The sequence below is a fragment of the Podarcis pityusensis genome (assembly GCF_964106645.2).
Source record: "Podarcis pityusensis genome assembly, chromosome: 8".
Lineage (NCBI taxonomy): Eukaryota > Metazoa > Chordata > Lepidosauria > Squamata > Lacertidae > Podarcis > Podarcis pityusensis.
Window position 1 is genome coordinate 71,523,809 of NC_138033.1, and position 24,968 is coordinate 71,548,776.

Here is a 24,968-nt window from a genome sequence, read left to right on the forward strand (position 1 = left end):
TGGATCTTTTATAATCAAATCTTTTACACTTCCGTTATGTCCAAAATTCACCGTTAGATTCCAATCCTACTAACAATTTTAACTGTTTACAAAGGTTTTTAAGATAAATCACAAATTTTCCCCATTCCTTATTAAAATTTTGGTCCTCCTGATTTCTGATTCTTCGGTCATTTTAACCATTTCAGAATAATCCATCAACTTCATCTGCCATTCTTCTCTGGAAGGGACTTTATCTTCTTTCCATCTCTGGGCCAGTAACATCCATGCAGCTGTGGTCGCTTACATAAATACTCTTTTCTGCTCCCTTGGGATTTTGGCACCTAGAATTCCTAAAAGAAAAGCTTTGGTTGTTGTTGTTTTTTTAAAGAAAAAGTTATTTTAAAAACGTTTAGAATAACAGATTCTGCATTCTTGTTCCAGAGGATGGCTCGTTAAGTTTTGTGCTACGGCTAGATGATTTTGGGACAGCCACCCTCATAACTAACCTCCACTGGGTCGTTGGGAAGATAAAATAGGGTAAACTCTGTGCAAAGCTGTACCCTAACCCTGACCTCCTTAGAGGACAGGTAGCTTACAAAGCTGCACAAAGTGTCCCAGAACTAAGCCAAGTGACCTTAGCAAGTAATTAGCAAAGTATTTGCAGCCTTGCAACACACAAAGAGAAGTGGGGTTAGAAGTCCAGGAGAATTCAGGAGGGGAGCAGTTCAACAGATCACACCTCCCAGTGGCAGATCTAATGTGAAAGGGATCGACCATTAAGTTGTGGCTTCATATTTAAACATCACCAACGTGCTGGAAAGGTTGTAACACAGTTGATACAACATTCCATGTGCGGTGGCTTTGTGAACATCTGCAGCCATTCTGGGAGACCTCACGGGAGAGAGGATCTGCTCATGGCGGAGGCCGGTCCATTTTACATCAGATCTGCCAGTCATTGACTCTGGCTTCACCCTACTGCTAGTTTCATCTGCCTTAACAGGCACCAGCCCTCACTGCCCTTCAGGCTAATAATAATAATAATAATAATAATGTATTATTTATACCCCACCTATCTGGCTGGGTTTCCCCAGCCACTCTGGACAGCTTCCAACAGAATAATAATAATAATAATTAGCAATAAAAGATCAAACATTAAAAACTTCCCTAAACAGGGCTGCCTTCAGATGTCTTCTGAAAGTCAGATGTTTATTTCCTTGACATCTGATGGAAGGGCAATCCACAGGGCGGGTGCCACTACCAAGAAGCCCCTCTGCCTGGTTCCCTGTAACCTCACTTCTCGCAGGGAGGGAACTGCCAGAAGACCCTCGGAGCGGGACCTCAGTTTCCGGGCTGAACAGTGGGGGTGGAGACGCATTATCTTAATGCTGCCAACATTTTCAAGTGTACACAATTTCCCCCCATATATTCAATCTTCTTTAAATGAATGTTGTTCTTGTTCTCTTATTCTGTACGTTAGATCCGCAAGCTGCTGAATAGTAGGGGTGGAGACGCTCCTTCAGGTATACTAGGCCAAAGCCGTTTAGGGCCTCAAAGGTCAGCACCTACACTTTGAATCGTGCTCAGAAATGTACTGGGAGCCAATATAGGTCTTTTAGGACTTCACATGGTTGTTTGCAAACTGGGGTGGTGAGGCTGAGTGGGGAGAAAATCCATGCATTCATTTTGCTTTTAACTTTTTATGGTTTTGTTGTCTGGTTTTGTGTTTTTTCTGTTGTTGCCAACCAATGTAACATTTTTTTTTAATCATACAGCAGTATGCACATTTTTAGAAATAAAATGAAATAAATAATTGCTCAGATCAAAGGCACCTGACCTTCCAGATGCTGCTGGACTATAATTCCCCACATCCCTGACTACTAGCCAGCCTCACAAGCGATATAAGGAAGAGCTTAGGATGAGCAGCAGAGGGAGCCAAAGTCCAAGGAACCCAACAGTGGATAATCTGGAAGTTGCCTTCGAAGAGATCCTCTATACAGCAGGTTTATTGAGCATTTATCATGATTTGCTTTGTAGGCTAGACTATAAGCCCTTCAAGGCTCTTGCTAATTTCTGATGTGATTCAGTTGCATACTGGCAAATTCAGGCACATAATATTTATGATGTGGAAATGGTGTACAGATGGTTGAAGCCTGCCGTTTTTCATTTGATGAGGCTGAAGAGAGGGGTTAAAAATATTTGCTGTAGTGTTGTCATGAGAAAGCTGAACAAATGTGCTTTGAATAGTTGCAGAATATGAAGATGATAAAGACTGGCAACAAGCCTAGAACAGTGCATGCCTCTCAACCATCCCAATAAAACCGGGACATCCCTTTTTTCACACGAGCGCACAACAGCCATTTTAGGCGCCATTATCTGGCCGCAATCTCGCAAGGCACCCCAAAACACATGTTTTTTGGGCGCTGTGCCTGAAAAAGCACTTTTTCAGGGCCATGATCTTCTGTGGATGAGAAAATGCATGGTAGAGAGTTGTTTAATCTCCAAAGAATAGAATAAAAAAATTACAGAGTTGGAAGGGACCCTAAGGGTCAAGATGAATGCTCCAAACAGGTCTTCTGGAAGCACCCATAGTCTAGTCTTTATTGAGCATTAGTTCTGATTGGTTCATGGGGCAGTTCTATGACTTGGAACTCAGCTACGTTAGTAAAGAAACAACTTGAATGTATTATAAACATGCAACACCAGATGGCGCCAGAGAGCAGAAAGTTTTTCTACGCGAATTTCCAAAGGGTTCCCCCCCCTTTGTTATAACGATTAATTTCTGACTTATTTATATCATTCCCCCCCCCCCCCGTGTGTAGATCCACCCAGTAAGCATTTGTGCAGCATGCACCTTTATTGTCTACATTGTAGACAATACTGAGCTAGATGGAGGGCACCAGGGTGGTGAAGGCTTGCCAGCACAAATGTTGAATCATGCACAAGTGTCTGCATAGGAGGGAGTGTGTATGCAAAGCAATCACAGGAAGGTTTTATGGGGTACACTGAGAGCTTCCTTCCTTCTCTGTTACCTGGCATGAGAATCCCAAGCAAGAACTGAGAAAATCTCTCAATGCTGGAGTTGACCAGTAAAAGCAGGGGTCAGCAAACTTTTTCAGCAGGGGGCTGGTCCACTGTCCCTCAGACCTTGTGGGGGGCCAGACTATTGGGGGGGGGAATGAACGAATTCCTACGCCCCACAAATAACCCAGAGATGCATTTTAAATAATAGGACACATTCTACTCATGTAAAAACCCTGATTCCCAGACCGTCTGTGGGCCGGATTTAGAAGGCGATTGGGCTGGATCCGGCTCATGTGCCTTAGTTTGCCAACCCATGAGTAAAAGGGACCTTAATGGGAATTGTAATCCAGAACACCTGAAGCACACCGGGTTACGTACAACTTCCATTATATGGCTGTGCTGATTCGGGCAAATGGGAGATGTAGTCCAAAACAGCAAGTGCTCAAGAGGAGAGTTGTGAAAATGCCTTGGTGCTCTTTTCACTGGGGAGGAGATGGCCCAGAAGCCCTTTCTCTTCGTCTTGGCATTTTTACAGGGCTGGGAAGCTTTAGCCAAAGCAAGCAAGCAAGCAAGCAAGCAAGCAAGCAAGCAAACAAACAAACCTTCCTGCCATGGACTAAGGCAAACATATGGAACCTGTGGCTCTGCAGATGCTGTTGACCTGAATCTCCCATTATTTCTGACCATTGGCCATGCTGGCTGGGGCTGATGGGATTTGGAATCTTAATAACATGGCTAAACTATATTTCCCATTATTTCTGACCCATGGGGCTTGCTCACTGTATCATGACGGGAGCCAGAATCCAACAACATGATGAAATTACAACTCTCACCATCCCTGGCTGGGACTGATGGGAGCTGCAGTCTAGCAACATGGTTCAACTACAACTCCCAGAATTCCTGACCATGGGCCACACTGGCTGGCTCTGATGGGACATCAGCACCTGGAGGCCCACAGGACCCTCAGCCCTGCACTTGGGCAAATCAGCAACTGTGATCCAGGGACAACTGTGGAAAAACTGACGTGTAGCAAGAGGCTTTTCCTACCACCCCTTGCCTCACCTGCTTTTGCATGCCAGTTTTCCTTGCCGTTTCACTCCCCCACTTTTTACAAGCACCTGGCATACAAAGCAGCCTTTCAAAAAGGAAGCAGACAGGTTTGCTCTCCTGCTGCGGATCAGCCGGCTTTTTCGTCTGGAGCGCCCCAGGAGCCCCAGATGCCCTATGTTCTATTAACGGGAACAAAAGGGGCCTTTACAGTTGTGAGCTAAAAGAACTGTTTTTACCGTTCTTTTGTACGGTTAAATTAAAATAAAGCCAACCCAATGCTGGCTTTTTACCTTTTAGCTCTCTGAACAGTGGGGCAGCTAGGCTGTTCTTGAATTTGAACCATCCATTGTTGGAGCCATGATGAAAATTAATATTATTAATGCTATTGTAGCAGCAGCAGCAGCAGCAGCAATAATATGGTATTAGTACTACTACAACTTAGCACAGCTAAACACATTATACTGACCAATGATTTCAGGGTTACCAGGAACTAGAACTGGGCGTAAGAGATGATATTGCTAAAACAATATCATCAGTGTCCAGGCTGAACGATGGGCATGGACACGCTCCTAAAGGTATATAGGGATGAAGCCGCGACTGACAGTGACTCTCCAGGATATCAGACAGGGGATTGAACCTTAGACATTCTCTGTGCCAGACAGATGCTGTACCACTGAGCTTATGGCACTTTCCCAGTGCAGCCATACTGAGGGAATTAATATTACCACCGAAAGTGGGGTGATGGGGCCTGTACGGTGACTGAAGTCCAAAGCCTAATATTACCTGACTCCACCGGTGAGGCAATTCCTCACAGCTTGTAACTGTCTATTTTCTCAGGAACATGTGTGTCCAGCCCATTCCATGGGGGGAAAACTGCTTAAAGTTCTCACCAAGAGGTTGCAATGTGAGTGGGACAGAGGGCTAAGCTTTTGCAGCTGGGGAAGAGTCTGACTAAAGAGGGAAAGTCATGGATGATGATGTGAGTGCGTTTGGGTTGGGCTGGAGCGTAATCAAAAAGTGAGGACACCCTGCAAATATATAGATGTGGTGACTGGGCTTCTCGCATCCAAGAATGATCAGCTCCTTGAGTAACTCTGAGTCAAATCCATTTCCCTTCCAGCCCGTGTGAGGTCACCCCAGCAAGGCTACCCTAAGCCGGCTGGAGACATTTTGCTGTCTGAGGCAGAGAAGCAAATAGTGCCTCTTGTCGCCTTCCAACAGTTTTGGCTTTGAATGCAGAGGTCAGGAACCTTTCTCAGCCCAAGGGCTGAATTCTCTTCTGGACCACCTTCTGAGGGCCACATGCCAGTGGTGGGCACAGGGCAATGGTTGTGAATTTCCCCTTTGCATAGTAGGCTAGTTTCTGCACACACACTCACACACCCCTCTTAATCTTCCATCCAGACCAGCAAGAAGCATTATTACAGTTGGAGGACCGATTCCAGCCAGACAAATAAATTATGGGTGTGACGTAGGGCCAGTGAAATGTGTGGCCCTCCAGGGCTCTTTATATAGCCCTTGGAATGCTTTCCAGGCCACAGCCCTCACTGGCCTGGCTTCACAGCCTCCTTGAGTGATTTTTGCCTAGGCGAGGTGTCCTCGAACTCCAGTAATGCCTCTCACTTTTCTGGATGGAGGGTAGATAGGGGTATTTCGTCTTTCCTGAATCTTCCAACCTTCAGCTTAACTGGATGGCCCCGACTTCTAATATTATGAGGAAGGAAGGAGATTTATCTTCAAGGTTAATTTCAATTAGGGTGCATTGCTCACATTCAGGCCACACGGTTGAAGCACTCTTGTGCCACTTTTAAGGTCTTGGAGAATCCTGGGAGCTGTTGTTTGTTAAAGATGACGGGAAAACTATGGGTCTGCGAGAGGTCTTCCAACAGCCCTTAACAAACTAGGGTTCTTTGAGGGAAGCCATGATTGTTAGTGGTATAAGAGGGCTTCAGATGCTTGGTGTGGATGTGATCACTGTGTAGTAATTCTGAGTTGAAATGTTATCGTTCAGATTTCTCCTTGTTATCATTCTCCTTTAGCTTAGCAACTCCAGATGTGAGAAACTGGCCATTCTCTGTCTCCATGCATCTAAATTTGGCAGTGGGATGGTCTTCTACCAACCAAAGCATACTTTGCACAGCCTTTTTCTTAACCTAAAAAAGCTCCTCTTTTTATAAAGCCTGAAGCGGCTTGGAAATTCCAGGTAAGTGTTAAGAAACAATTTTGGTGTGCCGTGATCAGGACAAATAATACAGGCCCTCTTGCTCCCTGTAGAGTTTTTCTGTCCTCCTGCATTTCTGGGACTCAGTTGGGCCATGATTATGGGCGGGTTTGGAAGGTGGGGTACAATTATGGGAGGGAATAAATGCCCTCCTTCAAAAGGTTCAGCAACCCTGGTGCGACAGCATCTTAAAAAGCAGACACATCACCTTGCCAACAAAGGTCCATATAGTTCAAGCTATGGTTTTCCCAGTAGTGATGTATGGAAGTGAGAGCTGGACCATCAAGAAGGCTGATCGCCGAAGAATTGATGTTTTTGAATTATGGTGCTGGAGGAGACTCTTGAGAGTCCCATGGACTGCAAGAAGATCAAATCTATCCATTCTTAAGGAAATCAGCCCTGAGTACTCACTGGAAGGACAGATCCTGAAGCTGATGCTCCAATACTTATGAGAAGAGAAGACTCCCTGGAAAAGACCCTGATGTTGGGAAAGATGGAGGGCACAAGGAGAAGGGGACGGCAGAGGACGAGATGGTTGGATAGTGTTCTCGAAGCTACCAGCATGAGTTTGACCAAACTGCGGGAGGCAGTGGAAGACAAGAGTGCCTGGCGTGCTCTGGTCCATGGGGTCACGAAGAGTCAGAGACGACTAAACGACTAAACAACAACAAGAAGAAGAAGCATGAAGATAGCTCAGTCAGTAGAGCATGAGACTCTTAATCTCAGGGTTGTGGGTTCGAGCCCCACATTGGGCAAAATATCCCTGCAGTGCAGGGGGTTGGACCAAATGACCCTTGTGGTCCCTTCCAACTCTACAACTCTATGATTTCTCTTCTATTGAGCTGTAGCTTCTCTCAACAATTACCACTTTAGGCTCCTCCGGGCAACCTGTTTATTAAGCATTCCTCCTGGGTTTGTTACTGGGTAACAGGTTCCTTGTACAAAGAACACATGGAGCTTAGATGGTCCATCTAGCCCATCATCCTTTTCTCACAGCGGCCAAGCAGGACCTGAGCACAAGAAACCCTCCTATGGTTTCCAGCAACTGTTATGGAGGCACTGTGGTCTGTGGCTTGCCGAACAGAAGGTCGACAGTTCGAATCCTCGTGATGGGGTGAGCTCCTGTTGCTCTGTCCCAGCTCCTGCCAACCCAGCAGCTCGAAAGCATGCCAGTGCAAGTAGATCAATAGGTACCCCTGCAGCAGGAAGGTAAACAGTGTTTCCGTGTGCTGTGGCTTCCGTCACAGTGTTCCGTTGCGCCAGAAGCGGTTTAGTCATGCTGGCCACATGACCTGGAAAGCTGTCTTTGGACAAACGCCGCCTCCCTCGGCCTGAAAGTGAGATGAGCGCCGCAACCCCATAGACGCCTTTGACTGGACTTACCGTAACCACCCATGGGTCCTTTACCTTATGGAGAAGCATTACTGCCTCTAATTGTGGAACTAGTAATCACCCTCCTATTTGAGGATGAAATATTTGTCTAATAAGGGGTGTTCCTTCTACTCATAAAAACAAATGTCCTTTGGCAGTGGTAGCTGGTGTGTGTGTGTGTGTGTGTGTGTGTGTGTGTGTGTGTAAGAGAGAGAGAGAGAGAGAGAGAGAGAGAGAGAGAGAGAGAGAGAGACCATACTTTGGTTTAATGTGGATTGCGAACCTTGTCCATGCAGCATTCTCCTTGAAACTCCTGCTCTCCCACACTTTCTCCTTCCTAAAAGCAGAGATCCCCAATGCCACTGATGAAGCTCTCATATTCGGATTCTCAAAGCACAAAGCCCAAAGGGTTCACATTATAGAGAGGTATGGATGGGCCCTTGGCCTTAAATTAAATAACATTTCTTGCAAATGGTATGCAACCAAAATATAGTAAAGCAAATACCAAACTCCCCTGCTGTAACTCTCTTTCCTCCCAGCTGTTTTTGAAAAGGTTATATAACAGTATAGGTTTTTATAGCAGTCACCAACCAGGCATTTTTCTTTATATCTTTTTAATTTTATGTACCCACACAAGTGTGTGTGGGGAAGGGGAGAGACAATTTCCTAAGTTAATGTCTGGATATAACGCCTTTCTTTTAGAAGTGTTTTAAAAATTGCTTTCCTGGGCAAGTCTTCTGTTTTTCTAACTGGTTCCTATTAATGGTTTTGTTATGAATTCCAGGAATTCATAAAGAGGACGCTTGCCAAAAGGGGGAGAAGAGTGAATTTTGAGTGTGCTGTTCCATCCCAAGGTGTATAAATGAAAATGACTATCTGGACTGTGGAATCAATTGATGGGGGATAATAAACAATAGTTAAGCAGCATTCAGTGCTGCAAGATCTCCGGACTGTGCCAGTATTTTGTGCCAGGAGGGATTCAAGAGTATGCCAGAACTTTAGGTTTGCACGGTTAAAGTAGATTAAAGTGACTTACTTCCTGCCCCAGCACAACAATTCCACTTTTTATTTTTTTTAAAGGACTTTATGCTGTTGTGAAAGTCATGGGGAAATGTACTGGGGCCGGAGACAAGAGCATAGAAGGCAAATTTTACCCTTCTTCAGTAGGTTAGTTTCTGCACACACTCTGACACCCCCTCTGTCCTCCAGCCAAGTAAGTAGGAAGCGTTATCAGAGTTCAAGGACACATTCTGCAATAACACTCCAGGAGGATGTGAAGCTGGGGCTGGTGAAGGGTGTTGTATGTCCTGGGGGGGGGGGAATTCTGAGGGCCAGATGAAGAGGCCCGGAGGGCCACATCTCCATTCCCCTTCCTTGCTATGTACTTAGGTATAAATATGGCTCCACTAGCCAAAGTCTATGGCTCTGTCTTCTGAGTAGGCATACTTACATCTGCATTGTTGGTTCTGCCACGGGGAGTCTTCCATGTGGATGGGGCGCTCATTTGTGCGGGGCTAATCAGGGGCTGTAGTAGATGGTAATTAGAACACAGAAAGTACTCTGTAACACGGTGTCCATCAGGGATTCCAGGCCTGGTGAAGTCATGGGAATAATAGAGGGTTGCAACTTGCAAGCCTGTAATTGTGGCTACATGTCATTTTGCCTTTGCCGCTCAAGGAACCAGGTCCCCCCAGTTTTCTGGATTTTCAGCCCTGCTAGCTGGATTCAATTTAAGATGTTGCTTGATGGCGTGTGACACCAGCAAGCAGTCCTAAGATTTGCTCTGACTGTCCCTATGGTCTGATATCTGATGAAGGACTCCCTCTGTTTTGGGCCTTGAGAGCCCAGGACTTCACCCAAATAATCCTGGGAACTGTAGTTTGTTATGAACGCTGGGAGCTGTAGCTCTGGGTAAACTACAGTTCCCAAGATTCTTGGGGAGGGAGCAAGATTCTCAGCTTTCATTGAGCAGCCTTGTTTTGCCTTTTCTAGAAATGTTGGCATTCTAGAAGTTAACTCTTTGAGTTGGGGTGTTTGTTTATTTATTTATTTATTTACTTCATTTATATACTACCATTATCTTCCAAGGAGCTCAAGGTGGTATAATTGGTTCTCCTCTTCCCCATTTCATCCTCACAACAACCTTGTGAGGTAGGTTAGGCTGAGTGGCAATGACTGGCCCAAGGTCACCAGTGAGCTTCATGGCTGAGTGAGGATTCGAACCCTGGTCTCCCAGGTAATAGTCCAACACTCTAATCATTACACCACATTGGCTTAGAACAGGGCTGGCTCAACCATAGGGCAGAGTGAGACAGGACAGTTGATTATGGGTGTCATGAAAGAGCAGAAGACTGGTGCTTTAAAAACTTCTTATTACAATATTTTTACTTATGGGAAGAGATGCTTATGGGATTTTTCTGCGGCAAGTGCCAAAATTCCTTGGTCAGCCTTGGCTGCTATGCAGCTCTTTGATTGAAGGGGTGCCCTTTTCTTGTTCTGCCTCAGGCAGCCAAATGTCTTGGGATGGCCTTATATCTAATGCATGTTGTCAGGGCTGCCTCAAGTCTCAGCTCACAAAAGACCAACGCCAATTTCTTCTTATATACAAAAGTGTTTATTGGAGTTCATTGTTTGCTTCACATCCGAGGCGCGCAGCCCCACGTCTGTTACCCTTAGACCGTTGAAGTCCCCTCTGAGTCAGTCCCTCCCCTGCACCAGTTTAAGAGGCTTGCGCTGCTCCACCACTTCCTCTCTTTCCTTTTCCGCAGGGTCTTCCTGCCCGCTGGGGTTTCGCCCCTCCTGGATTCCCCTGACGCGGAATCCCCAGATTGCTCTTCCCCCCTCCTGCGGGCTTTGGGACCTGGCTCCCCCTCCGGGCTCCCTGTACTTCCGTGCGCCTCCACATTTGAACTTGGCGCGCGCGCCCAACCTCTAACCTTCCTTTTGACAGTTACACTACTCCCTTCACTACTCCCCTCCCCTTCCGGGAGGGTGGCTTGCTCCGACCTCCCTCCCTTCTCTGCTGCCGGAGCTGCTTCCCCTGATACACTGGAACCTCCACCCCCTTCGCTGCACTCTGGCGGGGAGGCTGGTCCTGACGCCCAGCTGCCACTTTGGGATCCCCCGCTGGCCCCCTGCTCCTGACACGTCCCCCCTGGGGCTCCCCTGGCCTTGACCACCGGCGCCCCCTTCTGGGAATCCTCTGATTCGCTGGAAAGACTCATGGAATCTCTTGAGTCATTGTCATCCTCTTCCTCGCTGTCCTGGGATTCATCCCCATCGCTCTCCATCTCCTGCCTACCCTGTGCCTCTGTCCCTGAACCCCTGACACATGTGAAATAATGTGTGTGGACAGAGCATAACTGTGCTCTGCGTTGCTTCCATCCAGTAGTGTTGTGGCAAATTCAGAAGTGCAGCATCCCTTCATGATGCTCACACTATTGACCCCTCATAGCCACCCCCTTCTAAGATTATACAGTAATCTTATAATTTTACAATTATGCAATAATAATAATTAGGAGTGCATTGCAACCATCAGTGCAGATCTCACATGCTGCCATTCAGCTAGATCTGCTATTTTCTGTGCAAGTACATGGGCACGTACATGATTTGGAGGGCTGCAATACCTTCTTCCGGAGTGACTCAGGTTGTGTTTTCTCTGAAGCTCAATTGTATGTCGCAGAACTTGTATCCCAGTCACTTGAAACTGAAGCTCCTTGTGTTTTCGGTGTTCCTAAATGCTGTGCTTTGGAGCATATGGTAGTAGCTAAAAAGTGCACCTATTATGCTGATTGGGTGACTCTAGGATGCTGGAGAGAGGGACCCTACTGCAGAAATAGCAATGAGTCTTATGCCCCCCATGTTCCCAGACCACCACACCACTGTTTCCATCTCATCTCCCAGAATCATCTGTATGAAATATGGGCAGGCTTTTTGCTAGTTGGATCGACTGCTTGCTAAAACTCAGGACTGTAAAGAGGCAGCAATTCCTGTCCTCCTGATCGTCCCAATTAGCTATAGTTTGTCTTCCACTTAAACCTACATCTTGCTATCTGCTATGGCCAACACTAATGTAGTTAATAATGTAATCGATTTCTGTGAATTTCAATGGAAGGAAAATGTCAAAAACCATGCGGAAAGTAATGCCATTATTTCTGTACTCGTTCACAGACAAAGAAGAGAACAATAGTGAATACCACATGGGTTCGCTTGTGTGGCTTCTTTTCCTGGCCTTGGATGGACATGCCAATGGCAGCAATTTCCCCTCCCGTTTCCATTTCTGATGGAATTCACTGACGGACCTACAGTAAAACTCCCAAGATTCAGCAGCCAGGGTCGGGAGCAAAATGGTGACTCAGGTTGGAGAAGCTGTTTTAAACACAAAAGCAGTTGCATGTTTTTGCAGGACTGGAATGTGTCCTTGAACTCTGATAATGCCCCTTGTTTGCCCTAGATGGAGGATGAAGGGGTCTGGGTGTAGAAACTAGTCTACCACACAAAGCTAAAAATTGTCCCTGTTCCCACCTTTCATTGGCATGTAGCTCCCAGAAAGTTGCACAGAAGGATTTGCGGCCCTGGAACTGAGAAAGCCTTCGCCCTTGGGCTCAGCTACATTAGTAAAGAAAAAGCATTTTATATGCGTTATAACACTCTGACACCAGATGGCGCTGTGGAGTGCCGTCTTTCACCAACGTGATTTCCCATTATGAAGTTCACAACGCTTTTTTTGATGTGTCTAGATCTAGCCCTTGTTAAACATTTTACCCACCACACTGCGCTCTGTATTTTGCAAAACACTGTGTCAGTATCAAGTAAATATTTTCACAAACGAGTTGCACTCAATGCTAGCCATGGCCCACTTAAGTCCATTAATTTCAGTGGGTCTACTCTTGAGTAAAACCTAGTTGGCTACGCAGCCAAATGTTTTAACACACCCTGTTTTGTCTTTTTGCATTTTCCTCTTGAATGCATGGAAAGACAGGCCTGCTCCGCCTTTCAGACCTTGCAGCGTGTCTGTCTTGCACCCTCCCCAAACATGATCCTAGGGCCTCTGCTCTGACATACATCCCGAATGGCCTTGCTGGCCAAGAACAGCATGAAAACCTACAGCAGCAGCAGTGAAGCAAAGCAAGGGCCCCTTCAGCCTGCAATGTAGCCAGCAGTGCTTATAGATTCCAGAGCTTAGCCTGGTGTTACTTCCGCCTTTCTGCCTTTCATTCTCCTCCAGGGAGAATTACCCAGCCAGCCTTCTGGAAACCAGGAGCACTCAAGTCATCCTATGTTTCCTATACCTCCTCTGCCGCCTCTTCTCGGAGGCCTCCTGGTGATCATGCAAAGAGTTAGTAGAGAAATGCTTGCTCCTGGAGAAGGGACCCTTTCACATGGAATCGTTTACACTAGATTAGCAAATCTATTTTTTTTTTTTTTTAACGAGAACTTCCCTGAACAGGAGAGTATGCAACGAGTATGCAACATGGCCAAGAGTTTGCAGATACAGTTCCTCTCCTCTTCCCCACTCCAAAAAACATTCTGGCCTGGATCCAATTCCTGAGAACCAGATGCTGGGAGACAGAATCGAACTTCCCACTCGTCGCCTTCATCTGTTGTTGCTCAGACCCAGCTGGCATGTGCAGTAGAAACCTAGAGCTGCGTCCTACTAAATCACACTCAAAATAGGCCTATTGAAGTTAATGGACCTAGGTTACCCTACTAATTTGAATGAGTCTAGTCTAAGAAGGCAGCCCTGTATTGGGAAGTTCCTAATGTCTGACGAAACCCAGCCAGATGGGCGGGGTATAAATATAATAATAATGGTGGTGGTGATGTTGGTGATGACTAACATTGGCTACAACCTCTGTTTTATGGCTTCGCTTAGAAAAAGGACCTATCGCAAGTCAACAAGACCCCCCAAAAAATAACCTAATTATTGGTACCGTTTATGAATTGCAGCACATGAAGAAGCGTGAGTTTCAATATAATAACATATATAAAGCAGCTACAGGTATAAAAAACAGTTAAAACAATTGAATCAATAATAATAATAATAATAATAATAATATTTAAAAAGCAGGTTGTAAATACAGTGGTACCTCAGGTTAAGTACTTAATTCGTTCCAGAGGTCCGTTCTTAACCTGAAACTGTTCTTAACCTGAAGCACCACTTTAGCTAATGGGGCCTTCCGGAAACTGTTCTCATCGTGAAGCAAAGTTCTTAACCCAAGGTACTATTTCTGGGTTAGCGGAGTCTGTAACCTGAAGCGTATGTAACGTGAAGCGTATGTAACCCGAGGTACCACTGTATAGAAACAGTTTAAAACATCAACAGCCCATGCATAAAATCAACTCAAATACAAGTCAAGGAAGAATATAGGGAGAGCCTGGTTGCTAGATAGGCCAATCTGGTCCAGCATCCTGTTGCCACAGTGGCAAACCAGGTGCCTATGAGAAACCCACAAGCAGGATCTGAGCAGATGAGCACTCTTGCTTTCTGGGATATTCACATGTGTGCTATAGCCATCATGGCTAGTAGCCATTGATAGCCTTCTCCTGCATGAAGAAAAAGAGCCATTGATAGTCTTCTCCTTCATTAAAAGAATTAAGAGTAAGGCTGGATCTAGACATATCAAGAGAAGCATTTCAGGAAAACGCGTTGTAAACGTTGTATGAGAATCACATTGGGAAAAATGGAACTCCACAGCGCCATCTGGTGTCACAGTGTTATAATGCATATACAATGCATATAAAAAGCTTTTTCTTTACCAATCCAGCTGAGTCCTAAGTCTTTATTCCTCTTGGAAAGAAAGCTGTGGAGCAAAATGCATAGGTACCTTCTAAGCAATTTATGTGAAATGAGAATGGTTTAACGACCATGCGGAAGGCTGTTGCTTTTAATGGCTGGTGGCTACTAGCAGCTTCCTTGTTGCGGGATTCATAAGAAAACTGTATTGACATCTGGAACGTAACAAGGAAATGAGACAGAAGTCTGAGCTTGCAGTTGGTGGCCGAGAAGAAGCTTTTCAAGGGAGGGGAAGGCATGCTGTTTACTCTTCTGAGGCAGAGCAGGGGAACAGGAACTGATACTGCTTTTAAGGCTGTGACAATGCAATTTGGGCCCGTCTGTAACTCAGCTTAATGTGGACCGTGGACCCCTTTGATTCCCCCTTGTTTTCCTCCAACTGCTACTGTCCCACAGTTTTTCCTCCTTGAAGGAAGAGATAGCCTATGCTTTGAAAACCCAAATGGGAGAACGACGTCAACTGCATATGGAATCTGCGGATTTAGGAAGAGGAAAGTGTGGGATAGCAGTAACTGGAGGAAAATGCCACATGGACGAGGGGGAATTAAAGGACACACAACGGGTTTACAATCCACATTAAGCCGAGGTGTGGACAGGCCCTCTGTTGTTCTGCTGTAATGGAGGTCCCTGGCAGATACAGTGGTACCTCGGGTTACATACACTTCAGGTTACATACACTTCAGGTTACAGACTCCGCTAACCCAGAAATAGTCCTTCAGGTTAAGAACTTTGCTTCAGGATGAGAACAGAAATCGTGCTCCGGCGGCGCGGCGGCAACAGGAGGCCCCATTAGCTAAAGTGGTGCTTCAGGTTAAGAACAGTTTCAGGTTAAGTACGGACCTCCGGAACAAATTAAGTACTTAACCTGAGGTACCACGGTACAGTGAAAAGAGGCATCAGGTTTAGGATTCCATTACATAGGCGCTCGCTTGCCCCCTATCAATGTTCATTTCGAAACACACCAATATTAACAAAACCATCCTCAGTCTCTCCACCACTCTCATATCACAAGGAACTTGGGTCTATGGAGGGGTCTGGCCAGCTGTAAAAGATGGTTGTGTGTGTGTGTCAAACAATATTAGAGTGAAGGGGCACTGTTATTTCACGAATGCCTGGGGCCAGAATAGCAGATGTGGCACCCTCCAGATGTTTTGGACTACAGTGGTACCTCGGGTTACCTCGGGCTTCAGGTTACAGACTCTGCTAACCCAGAAATAGTACCTCGGGTTAAGAACTTTGCTTCAGGATGAGAACAGAAATCGCGCGGTGGTGGCGCAGTAGCAGCAGCGGGAGGCCCCATTAGCTAAAGTTGTGCTTCATGTTAAGAACAGTTTCAGGTTAAGAATGGACCTCTGGAACAATATAAGTTCTTAACCCCCAGGTACCACTGTACAGCTCCCAGCACCCCTGACCGTTGGCTGTGCCAAATGGTGTTCCTGGGAGTTGTAGTTCGAAACATATGAAGGTCACTGCGGTGGCTACCCTGGCTGCAGTAGGGCCTTGTTAGGGCGGCAAAAGTGTGTGTTTTCCCAGCGATCTTGTAATAGCGAAAGGAAAGAACCGCAGAAGGCAAGGAGAGGGGAACACAGAAAAGCAAACAGGAACAGAACCCAGGCAGACATCTGGCAGAATGTCAAGGCGAGGAAAGAACAGCTGGATTTTGTAAATGCCCGAGAAAATTAATCCCATACCCAGGAGGGAGGTGGGTGGGGTGGGAGGTTGTTTTTGGAACTCTGGGGCCAGCAAAAACTCGCTCTGCTAACATCAAAAGGGGCTTGGGAGCTCCTTGCAGGGGGAAGCGTTGTTCAGAGAGCCCGTGTGTTATGTAGAAGTTGAAGCTGAGCAGCGAAGTGTTGGGGAGAAGAGAGGAGGGGGGAATGGTGAAAGAAGGCAAGAAGTGAAAAACCTGTAGGTGGGGGCAGGACCGCTGCATGCCCATGTTCGCTGGGCTGTAAACTGATGAGATCATGTTTTCAAGCAAGTAAGGAGAGCAGGGAAGAGCAAACTGAAAGAGGTTGTCTTTTGGGCAGGGAAGGAGGGAGAAAGAAAGAAAGGGAGAGCAAGAAGGAGACATGGAGCACGCAACCAAATTCCTCCTGGGCCTGCTGCTGTTGCTGCTGCAAGGTAAGTTTCAAAGCAAATTCCTTTTGAAAGATAATAGTTTTGCTCAGGTGGCCTGCTAGGAAAAATTCCGTATAGGCCAGGGTTGTTGGTTTTTTTGCAGAAAAGCCAGCCCTATCTGCTTGTATTAGGAATATTTTGGAGGAAGCACAGCAGGCAGAAATCCCACAGGACAAACCTCACCGCTGCATCTGTATCCTTGGGGATGCTGCACCGGTTTAATTTCTGCACACACTACGGATAGAAGACTCAATCCTGTATCACTGAGGTGAAAACCGTGTGGGATTTCACTTACAAATACTGTTGCTTTTGTTTTGGCTTAGCTGCTATGCCATTAAACACAGCCCGAAATGCAAAAATCAAGCAGATGCAGCCTTTCCTGTTGTAGCGTTGAGTGGTAAGAAAAGGCTTCCTTTGTTGGGTCTTCTCTGTGTTAGGTTGCTGTTAAAAGAAAAGAAGCAGGATCAGTAAAAAATAAAATAATGCAGCGACCTTAGAACACCTGGGGAAGCAAAGTGGTGTAGATAAGAGAACTGCCTGCAAAGGTGTCTCATTTTTTTCTGTCTTGGGCTCAGGGGAAAAGCATCTCTGTCTTTCTCTTTCTTTCTTCGCCCCCTCTGCCTCAACTCCCCATCTGTAAAAACAAACCATCTATAAAGTATGTTGTATGTTAGAGGTTTGCCAAATTTTACATATTGTTTAAAATCAGACAAAGCATGGCAAGTCAAAAGAGGAGGGAGTCAAAAGGCAGGCTGTTACAAATGTTAGACAATTTGTATTTGTAGATTAATCAACTAATAGTTCCGTTGATTAACTGTGGGAGCAGCACTAATTATCACTGGTAAAACATTTAGGGCATTGTTGTTGATGGCGTTTCCCTCTATCAGTGAGTTTCTTAGCTCACATTTAAACCTTACAATAACTGGGCAACTTTTTATACTCTATAATGGGCACACAGATCAGGGGTGGAACAGAAGCTAATGATTGATATAGAGCAGACTCTCATAATACTACAAATGGTGAGGCTTGAGTGAGTTAGGGAAGAGTTTGCTAAAGAAAGTTCAGGGGGGGGAAAGATTTGTCAGTGTAGAAGGATGCAAAGTTTTGACTTAAACTGAGTTTCTGTTAATGCCAGTGAAGTATTCTGTATAACCTAAAAGCTTACTTACATACGGTAGCTACAGTCTGCTCAAAACTGGTCTGCTAAAAGATTTTTTAGCATCTGTCTTTTCCATTCCTTTATTCTTCTGGGAGATGGAAATAGTTACTGGCCCAAGATCCCTTAATGGGATGGATAGTTGACTCGGGATTTGAAATCCAGGGACTCTTCAGTCTTACATAACACTCTTTTATACCAAAATCCCTTTAGCCTTTCCCTCTCTTTCTGCTGCAAAGTGTGGTGGTGCTGCTGTTTTCCTTTTTTTTTAAAATGAGGTTTTGCAAATACATCCAAAGCAAAGAGACTTTGCCTAGGGAGAGCCTAGTGGAAAATTACTAGGGATGAGGGAGAAATTCGATTCCGTTTGCATTTAATGATGAATTTGCTTAATTAGCACTTTCCAAAACAATACACACAAACAAAACACAGCCATTCTACAAAATTCATCCTTCTCAGGATCTTGCAATGTAGTTCTCCAGCCAATTTATGTGTGCAAAAACGCATATACTAGGGTTAAGTGTACATTAAGAGGCATATCAGTACAAACCACATACAGAAATGCATTATATGAGGGGAACTTGTTTTGCAAAAATGTCTGTATCAGGGAAAATTGCATTCAGAAATGTGTGTATTAGGAGAAATTTGCACAGGAAATGCTGATGGATTATCATCATCATCATCATCACCACTGATTTATTATCCGCCTTCTAAACCACCATCTTAAGGTGATTTACGTATAATTTAAAACATTCTAAAAGAAAAGCAACAAATACATTGAAAAACAAGACTGAAAACCCAAACAAATGGACACTTGTAGCAATGATCCATTTATCCAGCAGGAACAGCCTGTCGGAACAAAAACGTCTTCAGTTGTTTCCGGAAAGCGCAGATTTCATTTTCATGAGGATTCTTCCTTTTCTTAAATTGCAAACTGATGTGGAAATTGTAGAGAACTGAAGACTGGGAAAATGAGAAACGGAGAACCCAAAACTTGCATATTTACCAATCCCTATATATTACTGAGCTGTGTGGAACAGTTGCTGGCATCTTCCATTCCCGGGCGCCTGTCAATTTTTTGCAACTCCTGAAGCTAATACAGTGGTACCTCGGGTTAAGAACTTAATTCGTTCTGGAGGTCCGTTCTTAACCTGAAACTGTTCTTAACCTGAAGCACCACTTTAGCTAATGGGGCCTCCTGCTGCCGCTGCGCTGCTGGAGCCCGATTTCTGTTCTCATCCTGAAGCAAAGTTCTTAACCTGAAGCACTATTTCTGGGTTAGTGGAGTCTGTAACCTGAAGCGTATGTAACCTGAAGCGTATGTAACCTGAGGTACCACTGTATGAAGTTGCTAGAACTGTTACGTTGGACAAAAGTTGATTGTTTTGTTTTCAGTTCCGCCTTTTGATCCAGAACAACCTCCAGGACAGCTTATACTGAAAATAAATCAGATTTTTCTAGGAAGACCCCAAAAGCAGAGTGTTTAAGGCAACCACTCTCCCTCCAGCAAGTAGAGAGCCACTGAAAGCTGCAGAGCTGAATGGGTGGACCAGCATCCTCTGTACAGCTCAGTGTGCACTGGGCATGGGCCTGATCCAGTCTGGATTCTCTGCATGATCCTGCCAGCAGAGAGAGAAGGCTCTTGCGGATGACCAATTCACTGAGCACCCAATCCAATTTGCTATCACAAAACTGATGTGGAGGTTAGACTATCAGCTCCTGCAGATAACCTGCACTGTCTCAGCCTCTCCTGCATGGAACATGTCCCCTTCAACATGCCCACATTTCACTGGGTGTCAGGAATGAACACACACATCTGTTCTGGGGACAGTGCAAAGAGTAAGGAAACAGACTCATGCACTTTGTGGACTTCAAAAAGAGGTCTTCTTCAAATTGAGGAGTGCCCTAGACAGCTCTTCCTTTAGAGGACTCTCCTCTGTACAGGGGGGCAAGTGGCCATCCCTGGTTCAGCGAACCCTGCATGCAAGATGACCTAGTTTCAGTCTTCTGACAGGTCCTACTTGGAACTTGGGTAGCAAAGCTAGGAGGGCTTGAAGCTCAGGAAACATGCTATCAGAGTTGACAGGAGCTTGCTGGGTCTGGGAGGGTGAGGCTCCTTCCCTCCTTTGCCTAAGGCAGCCAAGTGCCTAAGGAAGCCCTCGGGCTGGGATGAATGAGCCCAGGTGCAACAGCATCTGGAACGGTACAGGGGGGCCGCCTCCTTCCCTGCATGCCTCTTTCTTGAAACATCTGAATATTCTGGTGATTGCCAGGCTGTCATGAAGAATTCAGGTGCACAGCGAAAATTCAGATTTCAGCAGTTAAAGTGGATTGAAGACCTATTTTGCCCAAGCACAACCTACCCACTTTAAAAGGAAGACTTTTGGGGAAGAAGAAGAAGAAGAGTTTGGATTTGATATCCCGCCTTTCACTCCCTTTAAGGAGTCTCAAAGCGGCTAACATTCTCCTTTCCCTTCCTCCCCCACAACAAACACTCTGTGAGGTGAGTGGGGCTGAGAGACTTCAAAGAAGTGTGACTGGCCCAAGGTCACCCAGCAGCTGCATGTGGAGGAGTGGAGACTCGAACCCGGTTCCCCAGATTACGAGACTACCGCTCTTAACCACTACACCACACTGGCACTTTGGGGGTTGGGAAAGCGATGGAGAAATACACTGAAAAGTTGGGGGGCAGGTGGCAAACGATTAACCCCCACAAACACACACAATTGATCACCTGCCCTGGGTTCTGCCTGGATAGAAGCCCAAACGGACATCAAAATGCCATACCACATACAGTGGTACCTCGGGTTAAGTACTTAATTCGTTCCGGAGGTCCGTTCTTAACCTGAAACTGTTCTTAACCCGAAGCACCACTTTAGCTAATGGGGCCTCCTGCTGCCGCTGCGCTGCCGGAGCCCGATTTCTGTTCTCATCCTGAAGCAAAGTTCGTAACCCAAGGTAATATTTCTGGGTTAGCAGAGTCTGTAACCTGAAGCGTATGTAACCCGAGGTACCACTGTATTGGTGAGTGGTTTTCTTTCAGGATGGAATGAGTAGGTGTGTCTTCAAGCTGTCAAATATAGCTTGCTCAGAGGCTCAGCGAGGGCAGCAGGACGGGCAGAAGCGGGAACTGTTGCAGCTTCTCCCTTTCCCTGTGCTTGTAGCCTAACGCAGTAAAGCAGATTCAGTTGCTGAAAACTGCAGGCAGCTAGTTATAGCACGGCAAGCATGTCACAGCCCTGCAGGAGATCTAGGACTTGGGTGGTCTTTTATCGTGCTAGTAGCTAAGCCTGGCACAATAAAACAGCCCAGAAGCAGGGTTAAATGCTATTCATGGCTCAAGGATTGTGCTGTGCTGAGAGCCAGTGTGGTGTAGTGGTTAAGAGTGGTAGTCTCGTAATCTGGGGAACCGGGTTCGCGTCTCCGCTCCTCCACACGCAGCTGCTGGGTGACCATGGGCCAGTCAAACTTCTCTGAAGTCTCTCAGCCCCACTCACCTCACAGAGTGTTTGTTGTGGGGGAGGAAGGGAAAGGAGAATGTTAGCCGCTTTGAGACTCCTTAAAGGGACTGAAAGGCGGGATATCAAATCCAAACTCTTCTTCTTCTTCTTCTTCTGTTCCAATGAAAAGGCACATCTGGTGAGTTTCCTGCTTTTTGGAAGCATGGCCAATCTTTTAATATATAATGATTTGTAAGATATTGGATCTATGGGCTCTGCGAGGGAGTTGGCATTTGTTGCTTTAACCTGAAAAATAGAAACAGCATGTTTGTTTTCACACACATGCGGTGTGAAATGGCCTTGCCGCTTCCTGTATCTAAAAAGGCAGGCACCATGTCATGACTTTGAAGGAGTGATGATGAGACTCAGTTCACATCCATACCATCCATTTGAAGTTGTCTTATACCCAGAGACGGCCCAGCCATTAGGCAGGGTGAGGTCACTGCCTCAGGCGGCAGAAGCCCCCCAGGCAGCACCTCTGCATGTGCCCCGCCTCCTCCTGCAGTGGTAAAGCAGCAGCGCCATTGGCGCCAATTTCAGCACCAGCAGTGGCAGGGCGTGCAGCAGTGGCAGGAGCAGGTGGGTGGTAGTGGCAGGGTGGCACTTCCTGTTTCATCTCAAGCAGCGAAACGGGCCACGCGGCCCCTGCTTATATCACAAGTGTGGGGAACCTTTGGCCCACCAGAGGTTGCTGAACTATGACTCCCATCATCCCTCCGGCCATCGGCCATGCTTGCTGAGGCTGATGGGAGTTGTAGTTCAGCAGCATCTGGCCGGCCAACAACTTCCCTGTTATACCACGTTAACAGTCGCGGCTTTCCCTTCCCCCAAAAGAATCCTGGAAACTATAGTTCGCAAAAGGTGATGACCACACAGAGCTACGGTTCACAGCACATTCAACACCCCTTCCAGGAGTAGGGCAAAGTGAAAAAGTACAGTGGTACCTCGGGTTACAGACGCTTCAGGTTACAGACTCCACTAACCCAGAAATAGTACCTCGGGTTAAGAACTTTGCTTCAGGATGAGAACAGAAATCATGCTCCCGCGGCGCAGCAGCAGCAGGAGGCCCCATTAGCTAAAGTGGTGTTTCAGGTTAAGAACAGTTTCAGGTTAAGAACGGACCTCCGGAAAGAATTAAGTATGTAAGCAGAGGTACCACTGTATGCTGAGATCTACAGATGAGGGGTGATGTACAAATTAAATTTAATTAATTAATTAATTAAAAATCAAAGAATGAAGAGGGGAGCAAGTTAGTTTCTCACACAAAAATGGGAAGAAAGTTACTTTCTCTCTTTTTAATGAAAGCTGGGAATCTGAGGATTATAGTTCCTCAGAGGGAAGGAAACAGCTGCCTCTCCCCATTGATGCCTGTGCTGTCTGCTCAGCTATCCACTCAACACCTGAAACAAACAGCACATAAGATTTTGCCTTTGCTTGTAAATCTGGCAATGCCGAACTACATAGTGCGCACTGTATTAACATTAGCTTTTCGCGCAGGATAAAACGTACGGAAAAACTGACCTCTTTTTTCCAGGCGTTTGGTGGACTAGAAGGATGTTTGTTGGTTATGATGATTTTGTTGCAGCTTAAGCTTCTTTGTGCTATAGATTTCTTTTAAAAAAAGAAAAAGGACAGTTGCATTTTTTTTATTATAACAGATTATTTTTATTTACGCTCTTAAAATGTTTTTATAAGTCCCTTGGAGACCTTTTGTGCGTGTGGCAAGTGACTAGTAAGTTCGGATAGTAAATAATACGACATTAGTGCCCATTCTGCAAGCAGTGTGAGCGACTGTGATTCAAGAAGATCCGTGCGTGCAAACTGGGAATGTGACAGGGATAAATTGTGTGTGCAAAATGAGGTGCAAATATGCAAGGTAACAAATTAGGCAATTCCAAAGTTGAGCTTGTGGAAGGGATGAGGCCAAAGAGGAAGGGATGAGGCCATCTTTCCCCCCACTAAAAGCTACCCCCTGGTACCCCCTCTGGCTGCTTTTACCCAGTGGTGGCTGGCACCCACTGGGAGTGGTGGGGCAGAATGTAGGGCACCACAATAGTTGGCAGAGCCAACTGCTACCAGCTATGCCCCTTCTTCCTCCCTGTTCAGTTCTGCAAGGGCAGCTAAGGAGGAGGAAGTTGACAGGCAGGGCCAACTGTTTATAAGAAAGAAAGCAAGAAGGTCAAAGCTGGTGGGGCACTGCCCCATCTGCCCAGATGGATCACTGCTTTTAGCCCCTCAGGAGTGGGGGGTGGGATATGGGTAACATCATCCCAGCATTTCCAGTGTGGTGCCCATGGGCAACACAAAGCCCTCAAGACCCCCACATTGGCACCTTCGAACATCCCTTGATGCCCCCCCATTATATAATTAAGAATTAGTTTGGGGGCTCTTTTGCTGTGGGAGCGACTTGTCTGTTTCTTGGGGGAGAGCACTGCCTGCTTTTTTTGTCTTGTATTTTATTTGTCTTGCAGAGGGGTGTGTGTGTGTTTGCTTGTGTTTTTTGGGGGGTGGAGAGTAGGGAGGTCCGAGCATCACCAGAAAAACTGTGTTGTAGCAAGTTCCTTAAGGAAGGAAGGCCTTGAAAACCCTCCATGTGTGATTATTCCCATCTGCATTCCATCCTCATTGCTTCTTGGCACCAGTTCCAGCGAAAACCAAGGCTGCAATCTGACCTCCTCCATGGAGCAGTAATTTGGGATGGGAACATATCTGCTGCCGGCACTGTTAAAAAAAACCCCACAACCAACCCCCAAAACGCCTGGACTTTCCAAGGGCAGAGAGGGGAGTAAGAGCTCTTTGCTTATACAGTTGGCTTTTCCTTTTCCAAAATGTCCGCTGTGGGAGGAGATTCACCCGTGAGGAAAACACTGGGAAACGTGGAAGGCCAGGCCTTAGCGCAGCAATTCCCAAAACAATGTGCAGCAAGAGGGAGCTGCTAATGTGCCACAAGAAAGAAATGAAATAGGAATGTAGGACTGTAGAAAGCTGCCTTATGCAGCGTCAGACCACTGGTCCATCTAGCTCAGTATTTTCTACACTGGCTGGCAGCTATTCTCCAGGGTTTCAGACAGACCTGCCTTGTGCCCTGGAAAGGAGTGTGACAAAGCTGCCTTATGCAGAGTCAGACCAATAGTCCACTTGGCTCAGTATTGTCTACACTGACTGGCAGCAGCTTTCCACGGTTTCAGGCAGGGAGCCTCTCCCAGCCCTACCTGGAGATGCCTGGGATTGAAACTGGGACCCTCTGCATGCAAAGCAGATGCTCTACCCCTGAGCTATGGGCCTATCTCTGTTAATATTACTTGAACAGCAAATAGACCTGCAGAAAAACTTGCAACAAGGTAGCAGCTAGTCTCTTTATTGATCATGGGTGTGGAACGTGTAGCCCTCCTGATGTCGTTGGACTCCCAACCCTCATCATCTGCAAATGGCATGGCCAATGCCCAAGGGTGATGGGAGCAATGTCTGGAAGAAGGCCACAGTTTCTACAACTTGCCTTTCCATGAAAAAAAACATCCAAGGACTCTTAACATAATCCGTAATAACAGATAATGTCATTTGCAAGCAATGAATGGCAGTAAAAAACATGTTAGATACCAATTAGTACACAAAAGCCAGTGTGGTGTAGTGGTTAAGAGCAGTAGATTCATAATCTGGTGAACTGGGTTCGCGTCTCCGCTCCTCCACATGCAGCTGCTGGGTGACCTTGGGCTAGTCACACTTCTTTGAAGTCTCTCAGCCCCACTCACCTCA

The 24,968-nt window shown here is 46.2% G+C and overlaps 1 protein-coding gene and 2 long non-coding RNA genes across 3 annotated transcripts in view; 2 read left to right on the top strand and 1 right to left on the bottom strand.

Annotated features, from left to right (window-relative positions):
- Positions 1–24,968, bottom strand: part of LOC308482833 — a 197,345-nt gene that overhangs the window by 59,763 nt on the left and 112,614 nt on the right. The window lies entirely within an intron of this gene.
- Positions 1,893–12,360, top strand: LOC308482848. The gene is made up of 2 exons (XR_013989457.1): positions 1,893–1,979; positions 11,813–12,360. It is a non-coding gene; the product is annotated as an uncharacterized lncRNA (long non-coding RNA).
- MXRA8 (matrix remodeling associated 8) overlaps positions 16,186–24,968 on the top strand; it is a 32,846-nt gene continuing 24,063 nt past the window's right edge. Inside the window, exon 1 of the mRNA XM_081016196.1 lies at positions 16,186–16,562. Within this exon, the coding sequence (XP_080872322.1) occupies positions 16,511–16,562 (52 nt within the window). The 5' untranslated portion in view covers positions 16,186–16,510. The remainder of the gene's footprint in view (positions 16,563–24,968) is intronic.